Consider the following 19,758-nt stretch of genomic DNA (forward strand, 5'->3'; position numbering starts at 1 on the left):
TACCAATGGAGGACGGCGACAGCTAGATCGAGTGGGTGTGGATTGGACAAGGTGGGTGTGGGTTTGCTGAAATGGGGATTAGGTTATGTGGGTAGATGGGTAGCTTGGATGTGGATCGGAGCTCATGGAGGAGGGTAGCTTGGATGATGGCAGGGGTGGTGATGGCCGTGGTGGAGCATTGAGTGGAGGAAATGGATGACTTGGGTGGTCAGAGTTGAGCTTTGTCACCTTGGTGCGTGAGGTGGTGTCGAAGCAGTGTTATTGCCGAGATGGATGAGTGGTCACAACTGAGCTTTAAAGAGAGCGTGTGCTGAGAGTGAGGTGTGTGAGGAGTGAGAGGAGAGTGTGAATGGTTTGAAGGTAAAATAGCTGTGTAAATCATTTTACAGGTGAAGGGGGTCTTTTTCCGATCAAAGTGTAAATGAAATTCCGTTTGACTGTAATTTTTGGTGCACCCAAACACGCTGCTAGGTGTAAAATATTTTCCGAAAATCATTTACACTCAAAACAAACACAGCCTCTTATCTACCGAATGAATCTCAATCCCTTCTCGTATCTAACATTTATTTATTTATTATTTTTATTAATAATTAAATCATTACTTGGCCATGAGCCTGAGCCCAGCTCATAAAATGCATGTCATCAAGAGGATTCACATCCCGTGCAATAGCTAAGGTATTGCACCCCGTGCAATAGCTCAATTCTCAGCCATAGATTTAATCTAATGGCTTAAGCCTTTCTCTCTCTCTCTCTCTCCTACGCAGCTGAGTCTCCTTTAGCCCATTCTCGGCCTCTCCTTCAATCCATTGTCATAGCAGCCTGGTACCAGTCCACCCAAGGCCAAGCCTCTCTCTTTGCCATCAGTGTCTACTTCTATTCTCTTTATCTTCTTAGTTCATATGTGCTGTGTGCTGTGTTATGTATTTGTTTCATTAATTCCAGCATTTAGGCTAAAACCATATGTACCAAAGATCTAATTCCAGCATTTAAAATTTAGAATGATAAAGAGTGAAGCATGGATTCACAAGTGTCTGTGTCTGTGTGTGTGTGTGCGATAAAGGTGAACCTATCAGTCACAATTTCGCGAAGCCATATATATTAATAAATCATTTGCAATAATTCCTATTTTTGTGCATTCAGATATGCATTTGATATGAGCCTTGACAGGGTGTCTCAGTATAAGGATTATGAAGGTGATGGCTTTTGAATATTTGGTCAGATAGAGTTTTGGTGGTTCTGAAAAAGGAAGGTAAATGTTACAGGGTGCCAAGAGGAGGTTTGTTTGAGCTTGTGAGTTGTCCAAACTATTTTGGGGAGGATTATCCCAAGGGAAGAAAAGCTGTAATTCCCTTCTTGTATTGACACAAAAACTTTTCTTGTTTTGTTTTGGTTTTTCGGGATTCGGATGTATAATTGCAATTAGTACTTAATAAACAAAGATTTGGATTTAGCTATTGATATTGATACGGCAATGATGAATTGCTTATCTTTTGATGTTTTCCAATAATATTGATATTGATATTTGGATGATATTGACATTCGGATGTGCCCTCTTCTCTCTCTCTTTTTTTTTTTTTTTTTTTTTTTTTTTTTTTTTTTTTTAAGGTGACAGGTTCTGAGGTTTTTTTTTTTGAAATCCCCAAGTTCTGAGTTTTTTTTTTTTTTTTTGAAGGTGATAGGTTCTAAGTTTTTTTTTTAAAAAAAAAAAACAAATTGCTTAAGAAAATATCCTTTTTTTTAAAATATGACAGTTGATTTTTTTTTTTTGGAGAAGGAAATATGACAGTTAAATTAAGAGGATTGTTTGAAAATGTTACCGTTAGAATAAGAATATTTGAAAATATGAGAGCATCCACAGCCGGAATTCTCATCTCATCCTATTTTACCATCCCAAAAAGCCATTTTTTCAATTATACAATACCATTTTACCATACATCCAGCATCCCAATTTTTATTTTCTTATTCTACTCATTAAAATAATATATTTACACATTAAAATATATTAATCAACAAAATGCACTCCTCTCAGAAAAACCCAGAAACCCTGTTCCCGAAAAGAAAAAAACCCAGAACCCACCTTGCCACCACCACACCACCGCCCAACAACCACCACCACAACCAAACTCACCACCAACAACAACCACAAGAAACAACCACCAAGAGGAAAAGAAACACAAAAAATTGCCAAAAACTACCACCACCGATCGAGGAAATTGCCAAGAAACACAAAAAATTGCCAAAAACACACCAAGAAGAAAAACCACTTCAAACCCACGCTCGAGGAAATCACTTCAAACCCACCACGCCGACTCGCCGATCTCCACAAGCCACCGATCAGCAAACCCAAGCCGTTGAAAATACTCTATCACCGATTTGAAACCCACGCCACCGATTTGAAACCCATGCCATCACCGATCAGCAAATGCCATCACCGGTCCATTGAAACCCAAGCCGTTGAAAATACTCTATCATCGATTTGAAACCCACGCCATCACCGATCAACAAACGCCATCACCGCCACGCCTTCAACGGACCTTGCTTCAACCAATAGCGAGTCAGAGAGGGAGAGAGCGTAGATGAGAAAACAGAAAGAGAGAGTTGAGAAAGAAAGAAGATGTCTCAGCCCCAGAGACAAAGAGAAAGAGAAGACAGAGGAGAGAGAGAATAAAAGTGATTAAAAAATTTATACAATAGTGCTACAGTGCCATTCTATATGTAGAATGGCACTGTAGCACAATTCTAAAATTTTTTAGAATTCTTCAGTTTTACAATCCCGGCTGCTGACTCTTTTAGGCTTGAAATGCCAAAATTTCCTTAGATTTGGCATTTACAATTTCCAGTATGTGCTCTGACTGTGTAGGAAGTTAGGAACAAATAATAAAGAAATAATAAGATAAGAATTAAAAAATATTTAAATGAAGTGGTAGAATTATAAAATACCTAATAAATAAGATTTGGTAAAGTAATGAAGTAGACTTTTGATACAGAACAGCAGCTAATAGTTATTTTTAATCTCTCTCCAACTGCTACTCGTGTCTGTCTTCTCTCTCCGATCCTGTAATCCCTCTCACTCTCACTGCCTATTTCTTCTTCTGTGCTACGGATGCTCTTACGCAGCTAATGGTTATTTTTAATCTCTCTTCAACTACTCCTCGTCTCTGTCTTCTCTCTCCGATCCTCTAATCCCTCTCACTCTCATACCTATCTCTTCTTCTGTCTTATTCTCATCCCTCTCTCGTCCCTCTCTTCTCTCTCACGTGGTCTTTGCGTCGACACTGTGGTAAGTGTTAGTTCGTGAGTTTTGGTGTGGATCGGCGTTGGAGTCCTTATTTTCTCTCTCTCGTGGTCTTGCGGCGGCGCCATAGTGTGGGCTGGTGGTTGTTCGTGGTGTGGATCGGCGTCGGAGGGTTTGGTTTTCTCTTTCGTGGTACTCGTGGCGGTGCCATGGTGTGGGTTAGGGGTGGTTAGGTTTCGATCGGCGGTGATGGGTTTGCTGTGGGAGTGGTTGGTGGTGGATGGTCCTAAAGCCACATAGATCGAAACACATTTTTTTTTTCCAGGTCTGTGAATTTGGATGTTTTGATTGATTGGGGTGGTTGGTTAAGTGGATGTTTTGATTGATTGGGTTTGGTTTTGGATTAGAATTTTAAGTTGAAAGGCTGATTTTTTTTCATAGTTATTGATTGCATGTTCTGTGATTTGGGTTTAAATCTTCAAATGAACTTTGATTTATTGTGTTTTCCTCATCATTGAGTTTTGCTGGTTGGTTCCATTCATTCATTTTTTTCTTGTTTGTTTACTGAGAAAGTTCTTGGGTTTTGTTGCAAGATTTTGGTTTTCTTGCTATGGGTTTGACTAAGTTTTGTTATGGGTTTTAGGTGGTGGTGGATTTCCAGCGAGATGGTTGTGGTTTCTGTTGTGGTTTTTTTTTTTTTTGGGGTTTTGTTGGAGTATTTTGGTTTTATTGCTATGAGTTTGGTTGAGTTTTGGTATGAGTTTCTTTTGGGTTTTTAGTTGGCTATAGTGGTGGATTTGAGGAGAGAGAGAGAAAGGAGGGAGTCTCGGAGAGGACCTTGTGAAGAGAGAAGTTTGAGAGAAGGAGAAAAATTGTCTAATGGAGTTAAAGGTGTGTAGGGACTTAGTTGAGTTTAGGGTCCAATTTGATCAATTTTGAATTATCTTGGACTTGGTTGGTATTAACTCAAGCCTTAGGAGTAGTGGGCATGGGAGGTATTGGCGAAACAACTTTGACCCAAATTGCCTACAACCATCCCAGTGAGCTGGAACATTTTGGAAAAGTGATTGGGTTTGTGTTTCTGAACCTTTTAATTGGTGTAAGGTTGTCATTGCAGTAATTGAAGCTCTTGATGATTATTGTCCTAATGTAACTGAATTTTCAAATTTGATGGCAAAGGTTTGCGAATTGATTTGGCAAAGTGGCAAGGTTTTTATTGTCCTCGATGATGTCTAGACTGAGGACTTTAATTTGTGCAATTCATTCAGATTGCATTCAATAACTGTGTCCAGGGAGTAGAATTCTTGTCACCACTTGGAAAGGTAGAGTAAAAAAAAGCAATATTACGAAAAATTGACCAACAATTTTCCTCAGACAACACCCCTAGATTGATCGTGGTCTCACTTTCCATTATTTCTGCAACTCTACTTTTGCAAGTGGTGGCTAGAATTTTACTCCCTAGGGTACAATTCTTGAATGCAATCCTGAATGGATCCCACAAATTAAAGTCCTCAGTCCAGACATCATTGAGGACAATAAAAACCTTGCCACTTTGCTGAATCAATTCATAAACCTTTGCCATCAAATTTGAAAATTCAGTAACATTGGGACGATAATCATCAAGAGCTTCAATTATTGCAATGGCAACCTTATACTGATTAAAGGGTTTAGAAACACAAGCCCAAATCACTTTTTCAATATGTTCCTGCACACTGGGATGGTTGTCGGCAATTTGGGCTGGAGTCGTTTTGCCAATATTTCCCATGCCCACTAAGGAGATGACATGGAGGTTTCATTCTATGGCATTTCAAGGATGCCCAGAGTTAAAGTCGCTGCCGGACTTCTTTCCTACAATTCCTTTGGAGATCGGTGGCTCTGTGAACGTTGCCAAAGAGAGACTGGTGAGGACTGGTGCAAGATTTCTCACTCCGCTTCTGCACATTGATAAGTATATCAAAGTCTCATAAATTTGAATTAGGGCTATTTAATATTGTGTATACGCATATGTAGCATACCATGCGGTTGCTTAGATTCAGTTATCTTGTGTTGTATCCAAAATTACTTGATGGTTTCAATATATATCCACATATTTTAAAAGTAAAAGGTTGGAATTTTAGATAGGCTAATCAAATGAACATGTCACCAATTTTCACTCATTTGCATATAAAGAGAACAACTTCCATGCTTACCTTTTTCTAAGTCATTTACGATTTAATATTTATATGGTCTTGTTCAATTTATTAATTTCTGTTATGTATGCTAAGTTCAAATTACTCATATGGTTCGCATTGGGCATGTAGGTGCTGTGATACAGAGTGGCCAATATTCAGCCTTGCAGAAATATGTTCTAGTCTAGGAAAGGTAACTTCTTACTACTTTTTTCTTTCATCGTTTGGCTGATATATCAATTAATTATCTCTCAAAAACTCCCACCAAAGAAATTAATAGCAACTTCTGTAGAGAAATTTATCAAATATTGGTCAAACTTACAAAGACACTGACGTTAATACCTGCAACATTACTGGAATGTGTGAATGTTTGGAATGTTTTTTTTAAAGAACCCAGACTGAATGTTACTGAAACTTTACTAATGAATCTTTATTATTGGCATGTGGCCTTGCCATGTAGTTTAATCATGAAAGTATATTAAAAATTGTTTTATGTAGTATGGAGAAACCATCCATTGGAGGGATCATTTAGGTTTGTGTTTCAAGCATCTGATTTCCTGTTTTTATTTGAGATTTCTGATATCAGTTAGTTTTAGTGATTCCTAAATAATTATGATTTGAAAAATCTACATTTTGAACGTAAATCCATTCGGTATAGCTGCTAAAGATGGTTTTGAGAGGGTCATTTGGTATATTGCATAGAGGATTTGCTTGTGTTGTTTTGAAATGAAAGTTTCAGTATTCTGTCAATGTGCTATTCAAATTAAATAGCTTTCTTTTCTTTCTTTTTTTTGGGGGTTGGGGGGGGGGGGGGGGGGGTGGGGGGTGTATTCCATATAACTTGCTGCATATGAATTATGGAGCCACGATATGAAGTGTGGTGCTTTTGACAAAAACATTGTAGCTATATGGTCAACTTGACGAATTGATTTTATAAATGTGCATGAGATAGTAGGTTCCAATACTTCTGAAGTGCTATTCACTTGGCAGTTTACACGGGTCCTTTTGAGGAATCCACTTTGAAACAGTGTACGAATTTGCAAGTGTGAAATGTGACCAGTTTTGCATTTCTTTGCATATATTGCTGCAGTTTCTTTATATCCTTAGTAAGAAGTATATTGAAATGCTACACTAGAAGGATAAAGTGAAGTCACCATTAGGTATTTTAGCCAATCCCAATCTTTGGTAATATGTTAATGGATAAAGTTTAAAGTAATATGCAATGCAACAACATTCTAAAAGTATATTCTAATGCAACTTCTTAGCTGTGAACTATTAGATGAATTATTGAAATCAGTTTGTTCACTTCTGGGAATACTGAGTGGTAATGGTAAGCATTTTAATCGTATTACATCAGTTTTTAATTTATAGGGTCATATTTACTCTAGAAAATATGATCGCATTTGTGTTCTTATCTGTTCATTTCTTCTCTATCACTTTCAGCAAAGCGAAGACATATATATAATCAGCTTTGGATCAATGATGCGTGGCGAATGTTGCTGCTCTCCTCTAAGAACTATTCTCATACATCTCCTACAATGTTGTACCTTTGCCATGTTTTTCATGGATTAGTCTGTCTTCATTTACATTCCAGCTTCTCCTTTAATTATGTTATAATGTTATTAAGACACTGCTCTCTTTCACGATTGTGGTCAGCATTTTGCCATTTCTTTATTTATTTATTTTTAGATTTCAAATAGATGAAATGATGCAGAATCATACTTGGCATTTCATAGAATACTTGGTATTTTATAGAATTCTAGTGAAGCAGCTAGTGTAGAATATAAGGAAATGTATTCTTCTTTTTCATCTTATTTAATTTTATTTATTCATTTATCAATCACTTACCGTCGCACAAGTTAGCAAATTGTGAAATTTGAAGTGAAAATAGATGTGTTAGTAGTATTATTGCTAAAACAAATAAGGTTGCTCCTGGTGTGCAAGCCGCGCACACACAGCTACACAAGGGTATTTTTTAAATTGATTTCTGCCCGATAATAATCTGTCTTAGAAGATTATAAAAAGACAAGTTTTATAAGCACCACCAAAAAAAAAAAAAAATCTGAATAACTCTTCTTGAGAAACAGAATTTTGTGCCAAAGTGAGCTTGCTGGTTTGGTTCAAGAGAAAAGCTACAATTCATTTCAGGCGGATGCTTCCTCCAATAGATTGGTTAATATTGAATACATATCGCTTTATTTCCACTGAAAAAGGGGAGGTTCAGGTGGAGCTTTTGAGTATGTCTTGATGGCTGGCAGGTTCATGTGGAGTTAGAATTGTGTTTTAGTATGACTTAGAGGTGATTGATAACACTGGTAGGGCTGTTTGACACATATTTTTCTAACATTAACACTCAAACACGTATTTTCACAATCATTACTACCAAATGGGCCAGAAGGTCAAAACACTGTATGTGCAGTGGCCTACTATAAACAATTTTTTGGGAAGCTCGTGGGGCAATTGCCTCTCTGGCCCCTGGCTCGCCCAGTATTGGCTACAATCAAGTTGTCTCTCTGAGTTCAAATACCTGTATGAGCTAAGAATCAAGTTTGTGTCCATGATAGAATCAATGAAAGTAAAAGAGCTCCACCTACACGCACTGTTGTAGATAAAATGTACTAATTAGCTAGTTTCTGGGAGTATAAGCTGAGGTGAGGATTTTGGGTCTTTGGTTTCTTCTTAATTACGATCTTGTCCAGTCTCGGATTCTTTTGCCTCTATAGTTTTGTCTGGTTCTGCCGGGCTCTAGTGTTTTGTAATAATGCTACTTTGTTTTTCGTTTCTGGGTGTCTACGAAAACTATAAAGTATGACACTTTATGTGGGGTTTTTATTTTTTTATTTTTTGGGGGAAAATTTGCTAGAATTTTTTTGTGAAGGGCTTGTGGATCTGGAATTTTACAAGTTTATGACATGCATTGAGAAAATAAACTGAAATTTAAGTTCATTCATATAGTAGAGATTATCAGTAATAACACAGTTTTTTTTTTTTTTTCACCTGTGACAATGGCAAACGTTTTCACAAAAAATTGGGTTTTTTTACTTACAAGCAGATTTGAATCATACAATACACCAAAGCATAAAGAATTGCAAGATTGAAAGTCCTTTATGTTCAGACCCAAGTGTGGTTATCTTACAAAACCCAACAATGTTTGACAAATAATTTATTTACGAAAAACAGCTTAACATTGTCGATACCGTCTTTTGTTCGGTCCTAATTCACGAGTCAAAACAAAGATCAAAAAATCAAAAAATTTGAAAAAGGTGCAAAATCATGGATTTCAAAGCCAAAAAGGGAAAAAATAAGCACAAAATGTTTGAACAGTGAATCAAAAAGTCACATTGATTGAAAAATCTATTTTACAGCAATTAAGACCAAAACCCTAATTGGGCATGGTCAAAAAGTTGACTTTTTGATTCAATCGTTAGATCGTGTTGAATTTTGGACTATCGGGCATATTTTTCCTTTTGAAACGATAACTACGGGCCAAAATTAGAGTTAAAACGGATGAGATATCACCAAAATATTGAAAACCCTAATAAATCTTTACTTTTTTTAAGAAAAAACTAGCAGTTTTTTACTCGACTTTGCGCGATAAACTGTATCGATTGGGCAAGAATTGGAACGAGCAGGCTAGACCATCTTGAAGAAAAAGGTCTTAGCTAATTTTCACCAAAGGAGCTCGACCATATCTACTTTGGATTGATATATATGAATTTTTCAAGAAAAAACGTCTAGAATTTTCAACTTTGCATCACCTTCCTTCCAAGCGTGATATCTTGATGACCATAGCTCCAAATCAAGCAAGGCTAGGACTGTTATAAATTAGACATGAAGTGCTTTTTGTGCATATAAAATTTGAAGGAAACAAAGCTCGGAAAGGCCTCCAAACAGTCGTGCGAAAATCAGGCCAAACCTTTTTTTTAAAAAAAGAAAAAGAAAAAAGGTTTATTAGGTAGCAAAAGTGAGAGGCTAGCATTGGTGTATCAGGATACACCAATGCTAACTGCCCCTTGCTATGGGCAGCTAGCACTAGTGTATTTTAATATATTTTCCACCTTCCCCTATAAATACCACCCCCCCCCCCCACCTATTTTTAAGAAAAAATATATATAGAGTTCTTTATGGAAAAAAAAAAAAAAAGAAAAAAAAAAAGAGAGAAATAGAGAGAAAAAAGTGAGCAAAAGTCAGAAAAATTAAGGAAATTCTGAAAAAATTCTCTCCCCTCTCCCTCTCTAGGAAACCCTACACAAAAAATCCTCATCCTTTTTCTTGTTGTAATCTTTGTGGATAAGGCTACAGGGATGGGTCAGTTCCTTAATAACTAAACCTATGCCACCCCTTTATTATATTGTAATCATCACTTCCATATATATAAAAATCATTTCTTTCACTTTGCTTGTTGTTCATAGTTGCTTTTATTTTTACTATGCTCTTGTACATATTGCGTATATATCTATCTCTTTATTTCAATGTTCGCAATATATCTATCTCTTTATTTCAATGTTCATATTATTGTTGTTGGCTTATATTATTGTGTTGGTATCCCTAGATGGCTATTGGAACATCTCGTCGGCTATGAACGGGAAGTAAACTTAGGGGGAAGAAATCCTATCCCACCTAGGCATCTAGGGATTTTTTTATTGCCTTTTATTTTATGTCATCCCATTTAATTTCTTGCACATCCCCTCTCCCCTTTTATTTTATTGCACTTATATATATATATATATATATATATACACACACCTAAAATAAGATTTTGTACTATCTCTCTTATATGGTTTTTAAACTTCCATTAGAGCACAATGTGGGTATGTCTCATGGTGATGGTTTAGAACTCCCATTTCTTTATGTTGAAGAATCCATGAGGCTTGAAAGAGATTAAAATTTATTTAAGAGAGAAAAAAAAAACATTTTTTAATCAACCTTTACAATATTCCAATCTCGTTACTTTTATGTCATTTATATTTCAAGCTCTTTATTTTATATCATTTATATTTTAAGATCTTTGCTTTTATGTTATTTAAATTTCAAGTTTTTTACTTTTACATCATTTAAATTTCAAGATCCTTATTTTCCTTGCAATCTATTTTCTAGCACTTTATTATTGTTGTCTCTTTATATTTCTCATTAATAATGTGCCATAAAATAAATATACTTGGGTAAAACATTTCCCCTACACACTATTCTAAGAAAATTATTTTTTCGAAAATCTTTTTCCACCACTTTCTTTAAAAATCAAGTCTTTTTTTTTTAAAGGAACTTTTTAAAATTTTTTTTTTTTTGATCTTCTTAAAAATTTTCAAAACAAAAATCTTTTCTTTATGCTTTTTTTTTTTAATTCAAATAAGAAAAATCTGTTTTTTAAAGGGGGAAATCCGAAACTTAAAATTTTTTTTTTCAAAGCTTTTTTCTTTAGAATGTAATTTTTTTTTAATATATAAAACTCTCTTTCTTTCTTTTTTTTTTTTTTTTTTTTTTAAATCTGTTTTTATAAAACTGCTTTCATAATAAAAAAGCTGTTTTATGAATCTTTAAAAAAAAAAAAAAAAACTGTTTTCAAAATTTTTTTTTTAAAAAAAATCTGCTTTTCAAAAAAACTGTTTTTAGAATAAAAATCTGTTTTCTAAAAACTATTTCCAAAATAAAAATCTATTTTCAAATAAAAAAGAAAATCGTTTTATAAAGGGGGAAACCCGAAATCTTAAAAAAAAAAAAGGCAAAAATGCACTTTTGGTACCTACATTTGAGCCGATTCTCGATTTGGTCCTTAAATTGATTTTGCTCCTAGGCTAGTCCCTGATTTTAGAAAATCATTTTTATTTTGGTCCCTACGGTTAACTCAGTAACAGAAAAATCTGAAGTGGCAAACAGAGTGCATAGGTGACATGTTAGATGCTGATATGGAAAATAAAATAATATTAGAAAAATTATTTTGCTTTTAAAAATGACAAGTCAGCATTTTAATTAATAAAAAAATTAAATTCAAAAAATTCAAAAAAAAAAACTTTTTTCAATTTTAAAGATTGAGAAAACAATTTATAGCAACTATTTTAATTTTTCTTGAGCGTTCTTAAGAAACAAACATTAAATTAACACCCTTTCTCATTCTAGGTTAGCATGTTTGTGTTTGTATCTATTTCATTTTCTTCTTTCTTTTAAGATAAACCAAAAAAAGAAAAATAAAAAAAAAATAACTTGAAAAATAAATCTTCTTGGCAAGTGTTTGTGTTTGTTTCCTTCTCATTTTTTTTTTTTTTCTAGATCCTCTCTTCCTCTCTCTCATGGACATATTTGTGTTTGTATCTTTCTTTGTTTAAGCTTCTGATCCCTCTCTCTTTCTTTCTCTCTTAATCTCTGACTTTCTCCCCCTCTCTAAACCCGACTCTCTAACCTCTGGGTTTTTCTAGTTTTCCGTGAGGGTGGGTGGTCGGTAATGGAGGTGGAGATCGATGGTCGAGGTGGAGATTGATGTGGCCGTGGGTCTTGGATTGTGGGTTTGGTTGGAGATGGCTAGGTTTTTCTGGGTTTCAGTGGGGGTGGGTTGTGGTCGTGGAGATCGGCGTGGCTGTGGAGATTGGTGTGCGTCTTGGATTATGGATCTCGAATTTGTGTTTACAAATTTGGTTGGAGGTGGGGTTTTTTTGCATATACATGGGGGTGGGTGGTCGGTAGTGGAGGTGGAGATTGGTGTGACCATGGAGATCGGTGTGGCTGTGGGTCTTGGTTTTGTGTTTACAAATTTGGGTCTCGGTAAGTTTGGTTTCGTGTTTGTGGTTTTTTTTTTTAAATTTTTTTATGTGGATTTGTATGTTTATTTCTTGGATTTATTGAATTTGATTTACTACTAGTTTGTGGGTTGGATTTATTGGGTTTGATTTGGGGAAGAACATGAAGCATGAAGTTCATGTTTTGGGGAAGAAGAAGAATATTGTTCTTTTGAAAAAATAATGAAAAAAAAAAGATTTAAAGTATTCTTAAAAAAATTTATTTCATAATTTGTTTTTTAATTTTTTGATGCGCCTATTTTATTTATTAAAATGCCAACATGGATGCTGACGTGTTATTTATTAATGTTATTTTAATAGCTACATCAGCATCTAAGATGCCACCTATGCACTCCGTTTGCCACCTCGGATTTTTCTGTTTCTGAGTTGACAAAAGAAACCAAAATAAAAACGATTTTTTGAAATCAAGGACTAACCTAAGAGCAAAATCAATTTAGGGACTAAATTGAGAATTTGCCCAAAATGTAGGGACCAAAAGTGCATTTTCGCCAAAAAATAATTATAACACAAATGTTTTCAAAAAAAAATTTCCAAAGTGCTTTGAAATTTTTTTTTCATATGATTTCAAAAGTGGTTTCTAAAATATGTCAAAAAAATTTTTCAAAAACGTTTTCATAAAAAGGAATGATTCTTCAAAGATACATGTTTTCAAAAAACACTTTTATCACTTCACAGAAATTGTTTTCAAATGGGGTGTTTGTTTTCAAAAAAAAAAAAAAAAACATTTTCTTTGTTATTCCTAAGAAAGCCAAATTTTTGCAAAGAAAAAAAAAAAAAGGAAAGACAGAAATATTTTCCAAGATAAATGTGCTTTACCACGTTGGAGTTTTCTTTTTTTAAAAAAATGTTTTTCTCAAAATTTCCAAATTAAAATATTTTCTAAGAAAAACTTGCTTTTCTAAAATAATAAAGTTAATGTTATAACTTTTTATTTCCAAGGCTCATTCTCTTGAATCTTTGAACGCCCTATAAGCTTACATTGTCCCTAACATTTCTTGGTACTAATGAGTTTCTTTTTATCATCTTGTTGCATGAATAAAATGAAAAAGTGGTGGATGACAACAAGATGCTACTCTTCCAATCCTCTCTTTTCTTTATGTTGTGTTTGTTTTTGTATAACATTTAGTATTCATATGCTAACTATATAATAAATAAATACTCACATGCTATTGTATTGTATACTTGTATGCTCTCTCTCTCTCTCTCTCTCTCTCTCTCTCAAATGGTACTTATGTATATATGTTACATGTTTTGATTGTATATAATTTGTTGGAGTTAATATTCACATGATTGCTATATGTAAATATTTACTCACAAGTGTGTGTGTGTAACACAAAACAATTCAAACCAAACACCCTCTTAGTGTTTTGTTTTATTTATTTATTATTTTTTAATTACTATTTTTTATTTTTAAAAAAGGTGAAATAATGCCTATTATATTAACTGTTTTTATAAAAGAAGGTAACATACTATTATGATATATTTTGTCAATTATTACTAATTAGATTTAGAAAAAAAAAGTAGTATGTATAAAAGTTATTTTAATTAATAATTATATGTGTGTGTATATATATAAGATAGGAAAATTTACATCAAATTAAATTTTTTTATTTATATTAATTATGATGTTAGACCATCAAAAAGTATTCTCCTTTTTTATTCTTTGATCTGTCTAATTTTAAAATCATGCTTGAGGATTCTTTCTTTTCTATTTTTGAGTAAAACCGACCTTGGTTCAAAATTATTGATAACCACCTAATCCTTAATAAGTGAAAGAAAATAGCATATTAAGAATTACTAAAAGTGTACACTAGTATATTATTTGGGTGAGCAAATACAAAAAGCATGTTCTACCAATACAAAAATTAGAAAAAGCATATACTGCGAAGCTCATTGAAGAATTCAAAATTTGCATCCCCGCAGTAAGTACATGACATCATCAGTACGGTTAAGAGCTTGTTTGGATGGGATGAAAACTGAGTGATATCGCTCAGTTTTCATGATCCATCATCCAAACCGAGTGGGACCCACGGATGAGCATCTGTTTGGAGGAGTTTTGGATCACTATTTTCATGACTCAATGACTCAAAAAAATGGATGTGGGTGATGGAAAGTGAAAATAGGATTCAAGTGTTTTCAAAACTTGAAAACTGGAACTCAATGGCAAGTCCGTAAATAAGATGAGATTGTGGGCCCCAAAGCCAGTGCATTGTCACATCCATCTTAGGCTTTGGGTTATTACCGTTGGGGCTCCCTTGTTCCATTTCATTTCTCCCCAAAATTTTTGCTGAATATTTTCCCTCTTCTCATTTTCCCTTCCCTTTTCATCCCCAGCGAGCTAGTTCCATGGCACCACAGTCCGTGATCGCAGCACTAAACCAGGCTTGAGAAGAACATTGCGAGATTGAAGAACAACATGTGATCAAAGCACTAAACCCGGCCTAAATCTTCATCGGCGAGTCTACCAAGCTCTGTCACCGTGTCCATACCTCTCTCTCCCTCTCCCAGGTGCAATATATCTCTCTCTATCCCTCTTCATTTTCCATGTCCATGGTCTGATTTGGGTTTTTTGTTGGATGTGAAAGGGGGTTTTTGATTTAAAGTACCGATGTTGATTGTGGCTTGTGAGATAGCATTCCTCGTAATCTTTTGAAATATTATAAATTTCTTAAGTTCTACCTTCGTTTTGAACCCGACGTGTTAAATCCTTTGGCACTTTGAAATATTTTATATTTTAGTATTGGACTATTGGATGCATCGATAGATTACTACATAAATTGATTGACTTGATAATCTAGAAATCCTATATTTAACTTTAGCATTTGTTTATGGTTTTAATTCAAACTGTTTGTAGCTTTGACTCCTGGTTTATTGAGATATCTTGCCTAAGCACCAAGTTTGATGAGCTAAGTCACATGTAAATTGTTTCCTTGCACTTTGGTCGTGTGGTGGCATGTCGTATTGGTCATTATTCTTCTCCTCACATGGAGGTCATGCCATTATGAACAAATGCACATTTTTTTTACTAGGTTAGTTGAGCACTTGAGCTTTATCAGATTTTGATGTTCATGGAATTGTGGTTGAAATATCCTACTGGTTATATCTACCTTGTTAAGAGAGGACATGCCAGTAAACTTCTTGATAATGTCTTGAATTTCTCAAAATTTAACATCTTTGGCCAAATGGCCTTGTTAATGAGAGATGTGATGCAAAAGATGGCTTCTTTATATAGATGGAAAAAATTTATCATATCATAGAACCTGTGTCTAAAAAAAAAAAACAAATATGAAGAACATTGTGTTAGAATTAATATGGAACAATATCAGATTGTTGCTTCAATTGTGTCCAAGAGTAACTATAGTCCAATCTATGAACTAGTAGTGCTACAATAATATTTTTCCCCTTTCAAGGGTAATAGTTAGATTTTAGTGACCAAAAAAGTGATGTGATATCTAGCCAAATGGTAATGGGTGCATGAGTCACAGTCTCTCACATATACATGGAATAACCATTGTTGTTGGTACCACTACAATGTGGCTTTACCAAAATATGCTAGGTGACATGTTCAATAATATGATATACTTGGTAGTATTCAACACAGGGAATGTGACAAATTCCCATATGAGTCCTATGCTTCAAATGTAAAGAACCAGAAATGAAATTCAGAAATGAGAAATCATTGGAACAAAAGCCATAGCTAGAACAACATACCCTATAACAGAACATCAAGGAACAACGCTAATAAGGTCTAATTTTATGGCAGATGAATTCTATGTTAATCACTTGAATGACTATTAATTAAAGTAGGATTGATTTGTTTCTTTATTGCTTGACATTTTCTTCCATATAGCATGTTATAATGCACAACTGTCTCATCATGGATACTCTGTTATGTCTATTGTTTTTAGAAACTTACATGTGTTATTAGAAACCTTTCATTCTTATATGTGATTTTATATTCATGGGGTTGTTTATGAGTCTTTTATATGTAAGTTTACCATTCTGCCTTGAAGAGAAATATGTGGGTTTTCTTTTTTTTTACTCCATTTTAATTAGTGCAATATGTTTTAGTTGATTTTCTTTGCAAATTATGTCACTAGTAGTAGGTAGTATCTTTTCCTCTGATTTCTTTACATCTTAATACTGCAGCTGATTATGAAACTAGCACCCGAAGAATTATGAAATAAATTACTTTCTAAATAGGTTTTCTTGTCTTCTTCACTTAAGTTGAGTGGTTGGTTAGATATTTAAGTGGCCCATTCATAGAACTATTAATATACAAATATATTAACATATGCAATTGTGTTGGGAAATTTGTATTAGATGGCACAAGAAACTTAGGATGCTGATGACAAAATGTGGCCTCCCCACATTGAACAAATTTTCATTGACATTATGGTCGATGAACAACAAAAAGGGAATATGGAACAGGGTGTCTTTAAGGTTAAAACTTGGCTATCAATTACGAAAACCCTAAATGGGCAAACTGGAAAGAATTTCCTCCCTAAGTAAGTGAAAGATAAGCATAATAGGCTTAGACAAAAATAGAGAAAGTGGGGCTAGCTTTTGCTGCATACCAGGTTGGGGTAGGATGAGACAACCCAAATAGTTACTGCTTTTGAAGAGGTGTGGGCTAAGATGGTTGTGGTATGTTATATTTACTACCCTAATTCTTTGCATATTTGTTTGTAATTTTCTATTTCATATTAGCAGGATTTTGATGTATATATTGTCATTTTAGGGGGATTCTAAGGCAGCTACATTATGGAAGAAAGAGTGTCCTAATTATGACAAGCTAAAGCAACTTTTTGCCCCTAATACTGCAACCGATTCCTTTCAAATTTCCTCAAACATGCCAATCCCAGATAGTGATGAAGGGTGTGCTCTGGAGGAGGAACTTGCCAATGAGGCATGTTGTACATAGTTGGGTGATGATGATTGGTACAATCCTAACATGGAGGGCATAACCTAAGACGATCCCCTTGTTGATGAGCAAACCCAACGTGCGAACAATCGTCCCATGGAAGAGCCTACTACCAAAGGGAAGAAGGTTGCCAAGAAAGTGGATAGGGCTAGTGAGATGATCATGGCTCTTCAAGAGTACACTGTCTTAGTAAGGGAAAGGTTTTCCAAGAAAAAGGGAAAGTCTAGTCGTAGCTTTGATCATGTTGCACAATCCACCGGTGGTGGCGATCCTTGTTCACTTGGGAGAGCTTTAGAAGTGCTAAACCAATATGAAGATCTTGATGATGACACCTATGTTAACATCCCCAAGGCTTTTCAAAAGAAGAAAAGGGTGTTGTTCATGGGCATGCTAGAGCATAGGAGAAGGAGGTGGATGGAGCACCATGCTTAGCAGCGGGATAATTAATGGGGATTGCTTTTGTGATGTTTTGTTATATGACTTCGATGTGAATCACTTGGTTTAGTTTTTAAGTACTATTTAAGGACTTTATGTGTGTGTGCTTGGACAATGTTCGACGTTTGGTTTTATTTCTCTTATTTAGTTGAATACTTTTATTTAATGTAGTTTTATTGTAATGTTAAAGTGTTGTGAACTATGTCCGTGAATTTGATGTTATTTAAATTAGTGTGTGGGCTTTGTTATGTGCTCGATATTTTTTTATAGTATTATATTTTTTATAATATTTGTTATTTAGTTCATGTTATTTGTAGGGTATAGGGTATAATGGTCTCCCCCAGTGATCCTTTCTAGCAGTATAATTTTGGTGATGCTTATTTTAACTTTGATGATGATGACATGGACATTGGTGGTTGTGGTGATGACATGGACACTAGTTTCAATGATAATGACATGGATATCAATGACTGTAATGATGACATAACCACTGGTGCAGACACAGACTCGGAGTATGACAGAGAGGAGGAGGAGTTTTGGTTTGTATTTCCACTTATTGGTGAAATGGTGGCATATTTCCAACGGCATTACGACAAGCACCCACAATGTACTAGCTTTTTAAGTGGAAGCGATTATATGGCCGAAGTGAGAGATGACAATCCTACCAATTGTAATGACATGTTCCACATGACACTAGATCTATTCTATCACTTGGTTGATGAGCTGAACCATTATGGGTGCTTGAAGGAAGGGAAAGGGCGTGTTGACGTGTAGGAGGCAGTGGTCATATTCTTGTACATCGTCAGCCATAATACTCGGATGCGACATATGGTTGACAAATTTCAGCATTCCACTGAAACTGTGGACCGCAAGTTCCTTAGGGTGTTGCAAGCTATCCACACATATGGCCAACATTTAATCAAGCCCGATCTGAATGTGGTAGGCCTTCCAAAGCATTTGCAGGGGAACAACAAGTACTACCTTTAGTTTAAGGTAAATTATTTCATAATATTAGTTCTTCCAAAATGGTTGTTCACACATTACTGTATAGTATTTCAACTAATCGACACTATTCATTGTAGAGAAGCATAGGAGCTATCGACGGAACACATATTAGTGCTCAGCGTTTAGTGGAAAAACTCCAGTCTCACAAGAGTCACAATAGCACTATTACAACCAACATCATGTGTGCATGTGACCATGACATGCAGTTTACGTATGTCCATTCTGGTTAGGAGAGAAGTGTCAGGGACTCAAGGGTGTTTGAAGAAGTTATTACAGACTCGAAGCATGGATTCCCATGGCCACCGAAAGGTATGTGTCTTTAACTTAAATTCTACCTCATATGTATTGCAACCTTTAAATTTTCACTGCTACAAGCAAGCAGCAGCTAGTCCTCTGTTTCTATGACCAGATTGTGCCCTTAGGCTTTAAAGATTGAGCTTTAAACCTCAAGTTCTGACTATTACTTCTATGGAATGAGCTGGTTGCTATATGTTACTACTCTAAATTTATTGTTTTTATGCTTTGGTTGTGTTACATTCATGATTTCATTCATGATTTCATTCATGCAAAGGAGGAGAGACCTTAAAAACTTTGTTCCATCAGTCATTCAAGTCTAGAAACTGTCCAAAAAAAAAAGGGCAAACTAGAAATGAAAGAGATCGTTCCTTGAAGTTTGTTAGCTTTGGTTGCAATATGTGAATTCCTTTTTAAATCATATCTACTCTGTAAAATCTGATCTAGAGGAAAGTACCAAAACATGCTCTCCTAGTTTTTTGCTAATGTTGTGAGAATTGACCCAATCCTGCCAAAAATAAAGGAGACTATCAACTAAATGTTGAATTTTAAACATAAAACTTAAAAATTTACAAGAAGAAATTTTTTTTAATCAAACCTACTATTCCTATAATTTGGCATTGATTTCCTCTTTAACCCTGGTAAAGTTAGTCCTGTTCTTGAAAAACAAATTGCAGTAAAGTAAGTCCTGTTTTTGGTACTTTTCTCTAGATCAGATTTTACATAGTTCCTTTTCTTTTTCCATTGTACTTGAGATAGCTTTCAACTGGCCTAATATAAACTGATGTATATATGCACCCAGGCGGCCATTATCCAAATTAAAAAAAAATAAAGGTTTGGCAGATCATGAAGAATGAAGTAACATTTAAATAAAAAATCACTCACATTAGATTTGCCTGTCTTTTTAAG

The 19,758-nt window shown here is 34.8% G+C and overlaps 1 protein-coding gene and 1 long non-coding RNA gene across 3 annotated transcripts; both read left to right on the forward strand.

Annotated features, from left to right (window-relative positions):
- Positions 1-2,991: 2,991 nt before the first annotated feature.
- LOC115979291 lies at positions 2,992-7,212 on the forward strand. 2 transcript variants are annotated; one of them, XM_031101291.1, is made up of 3 exons: positions 2,992-5,183; positions 5,536-5,596; positions 6,847-7,212. In XM_031101291.1, exons 1-3 carry the CDS (start codon positions 4,999-5,001, stop codon positions 6,973-6,975), a joined length of 375 nt encoding a protein of 124 aa, XP_030957151.1. In that variant the 5' UTR covers positions 2,992-4,998; the 3' UTR covers positions 6,976-7,212. The 2 variants fall into 2 exon arrangements, 1 of the variants encoding a protein (XP_030957151.1); XR_004089020.1 differs by having other exon boundaries at positions 2,996-5,136.
- Positions 7,213-14,387: 7,175 nt separating this feature from the next.
- LOC115978965 lies at positions 14,388-17,641 on the forward strand. The gene is made up of 2 exons (XR_004088906.1): positions 14,388-14,699; positions 16,933-17,641. It is a non-coding gene; the product is annotated as an uncharacterized LOC115978965 (long non-coding RNA).
- Positions 17,642-19,758: the final 2,117 nt, after the last annotated feature.

This window comes from Quercus lobata, chromosome 3, assembly GCF_001633185.2.
Source record: "Quercus lobata isolate SW786 chromosome 3, ValleyOak3.0 Primary Assembly, whole genome shotgun sequence".
NCBI classification, from domain to species: Eukaryota; Viridiplantae; Streptophyta; class Magnoliopsida; order Fagales; family Fagaceae; genus Quercus; species Quercus lobata.

Excerpts from the sequence above, each read along its gene's own strand:
- LOC115979291 (XM_031101291.1), top strand. The coding sequence starts at position 4,999 with ATGCCCACTAAGGAGATGACATGGAGGTTTCATTCTATGGCATTTCAA. Across the intron at positions 5,184-5,535 it reads CCGCTTCTGCACATTGATAA|GTGCTGTGATACAGAGTGGC; the intron begins GTATATCAAAGT and ends TTGGGCATGTAG. Across the intron at positions 5,597-6,846 it reads TATGTTCTAGTCTAGGAAAG|CAAAGCGAAGACATATATAT; the intron begins GTAACTTCTTAC and ends TATCACTTTCAG.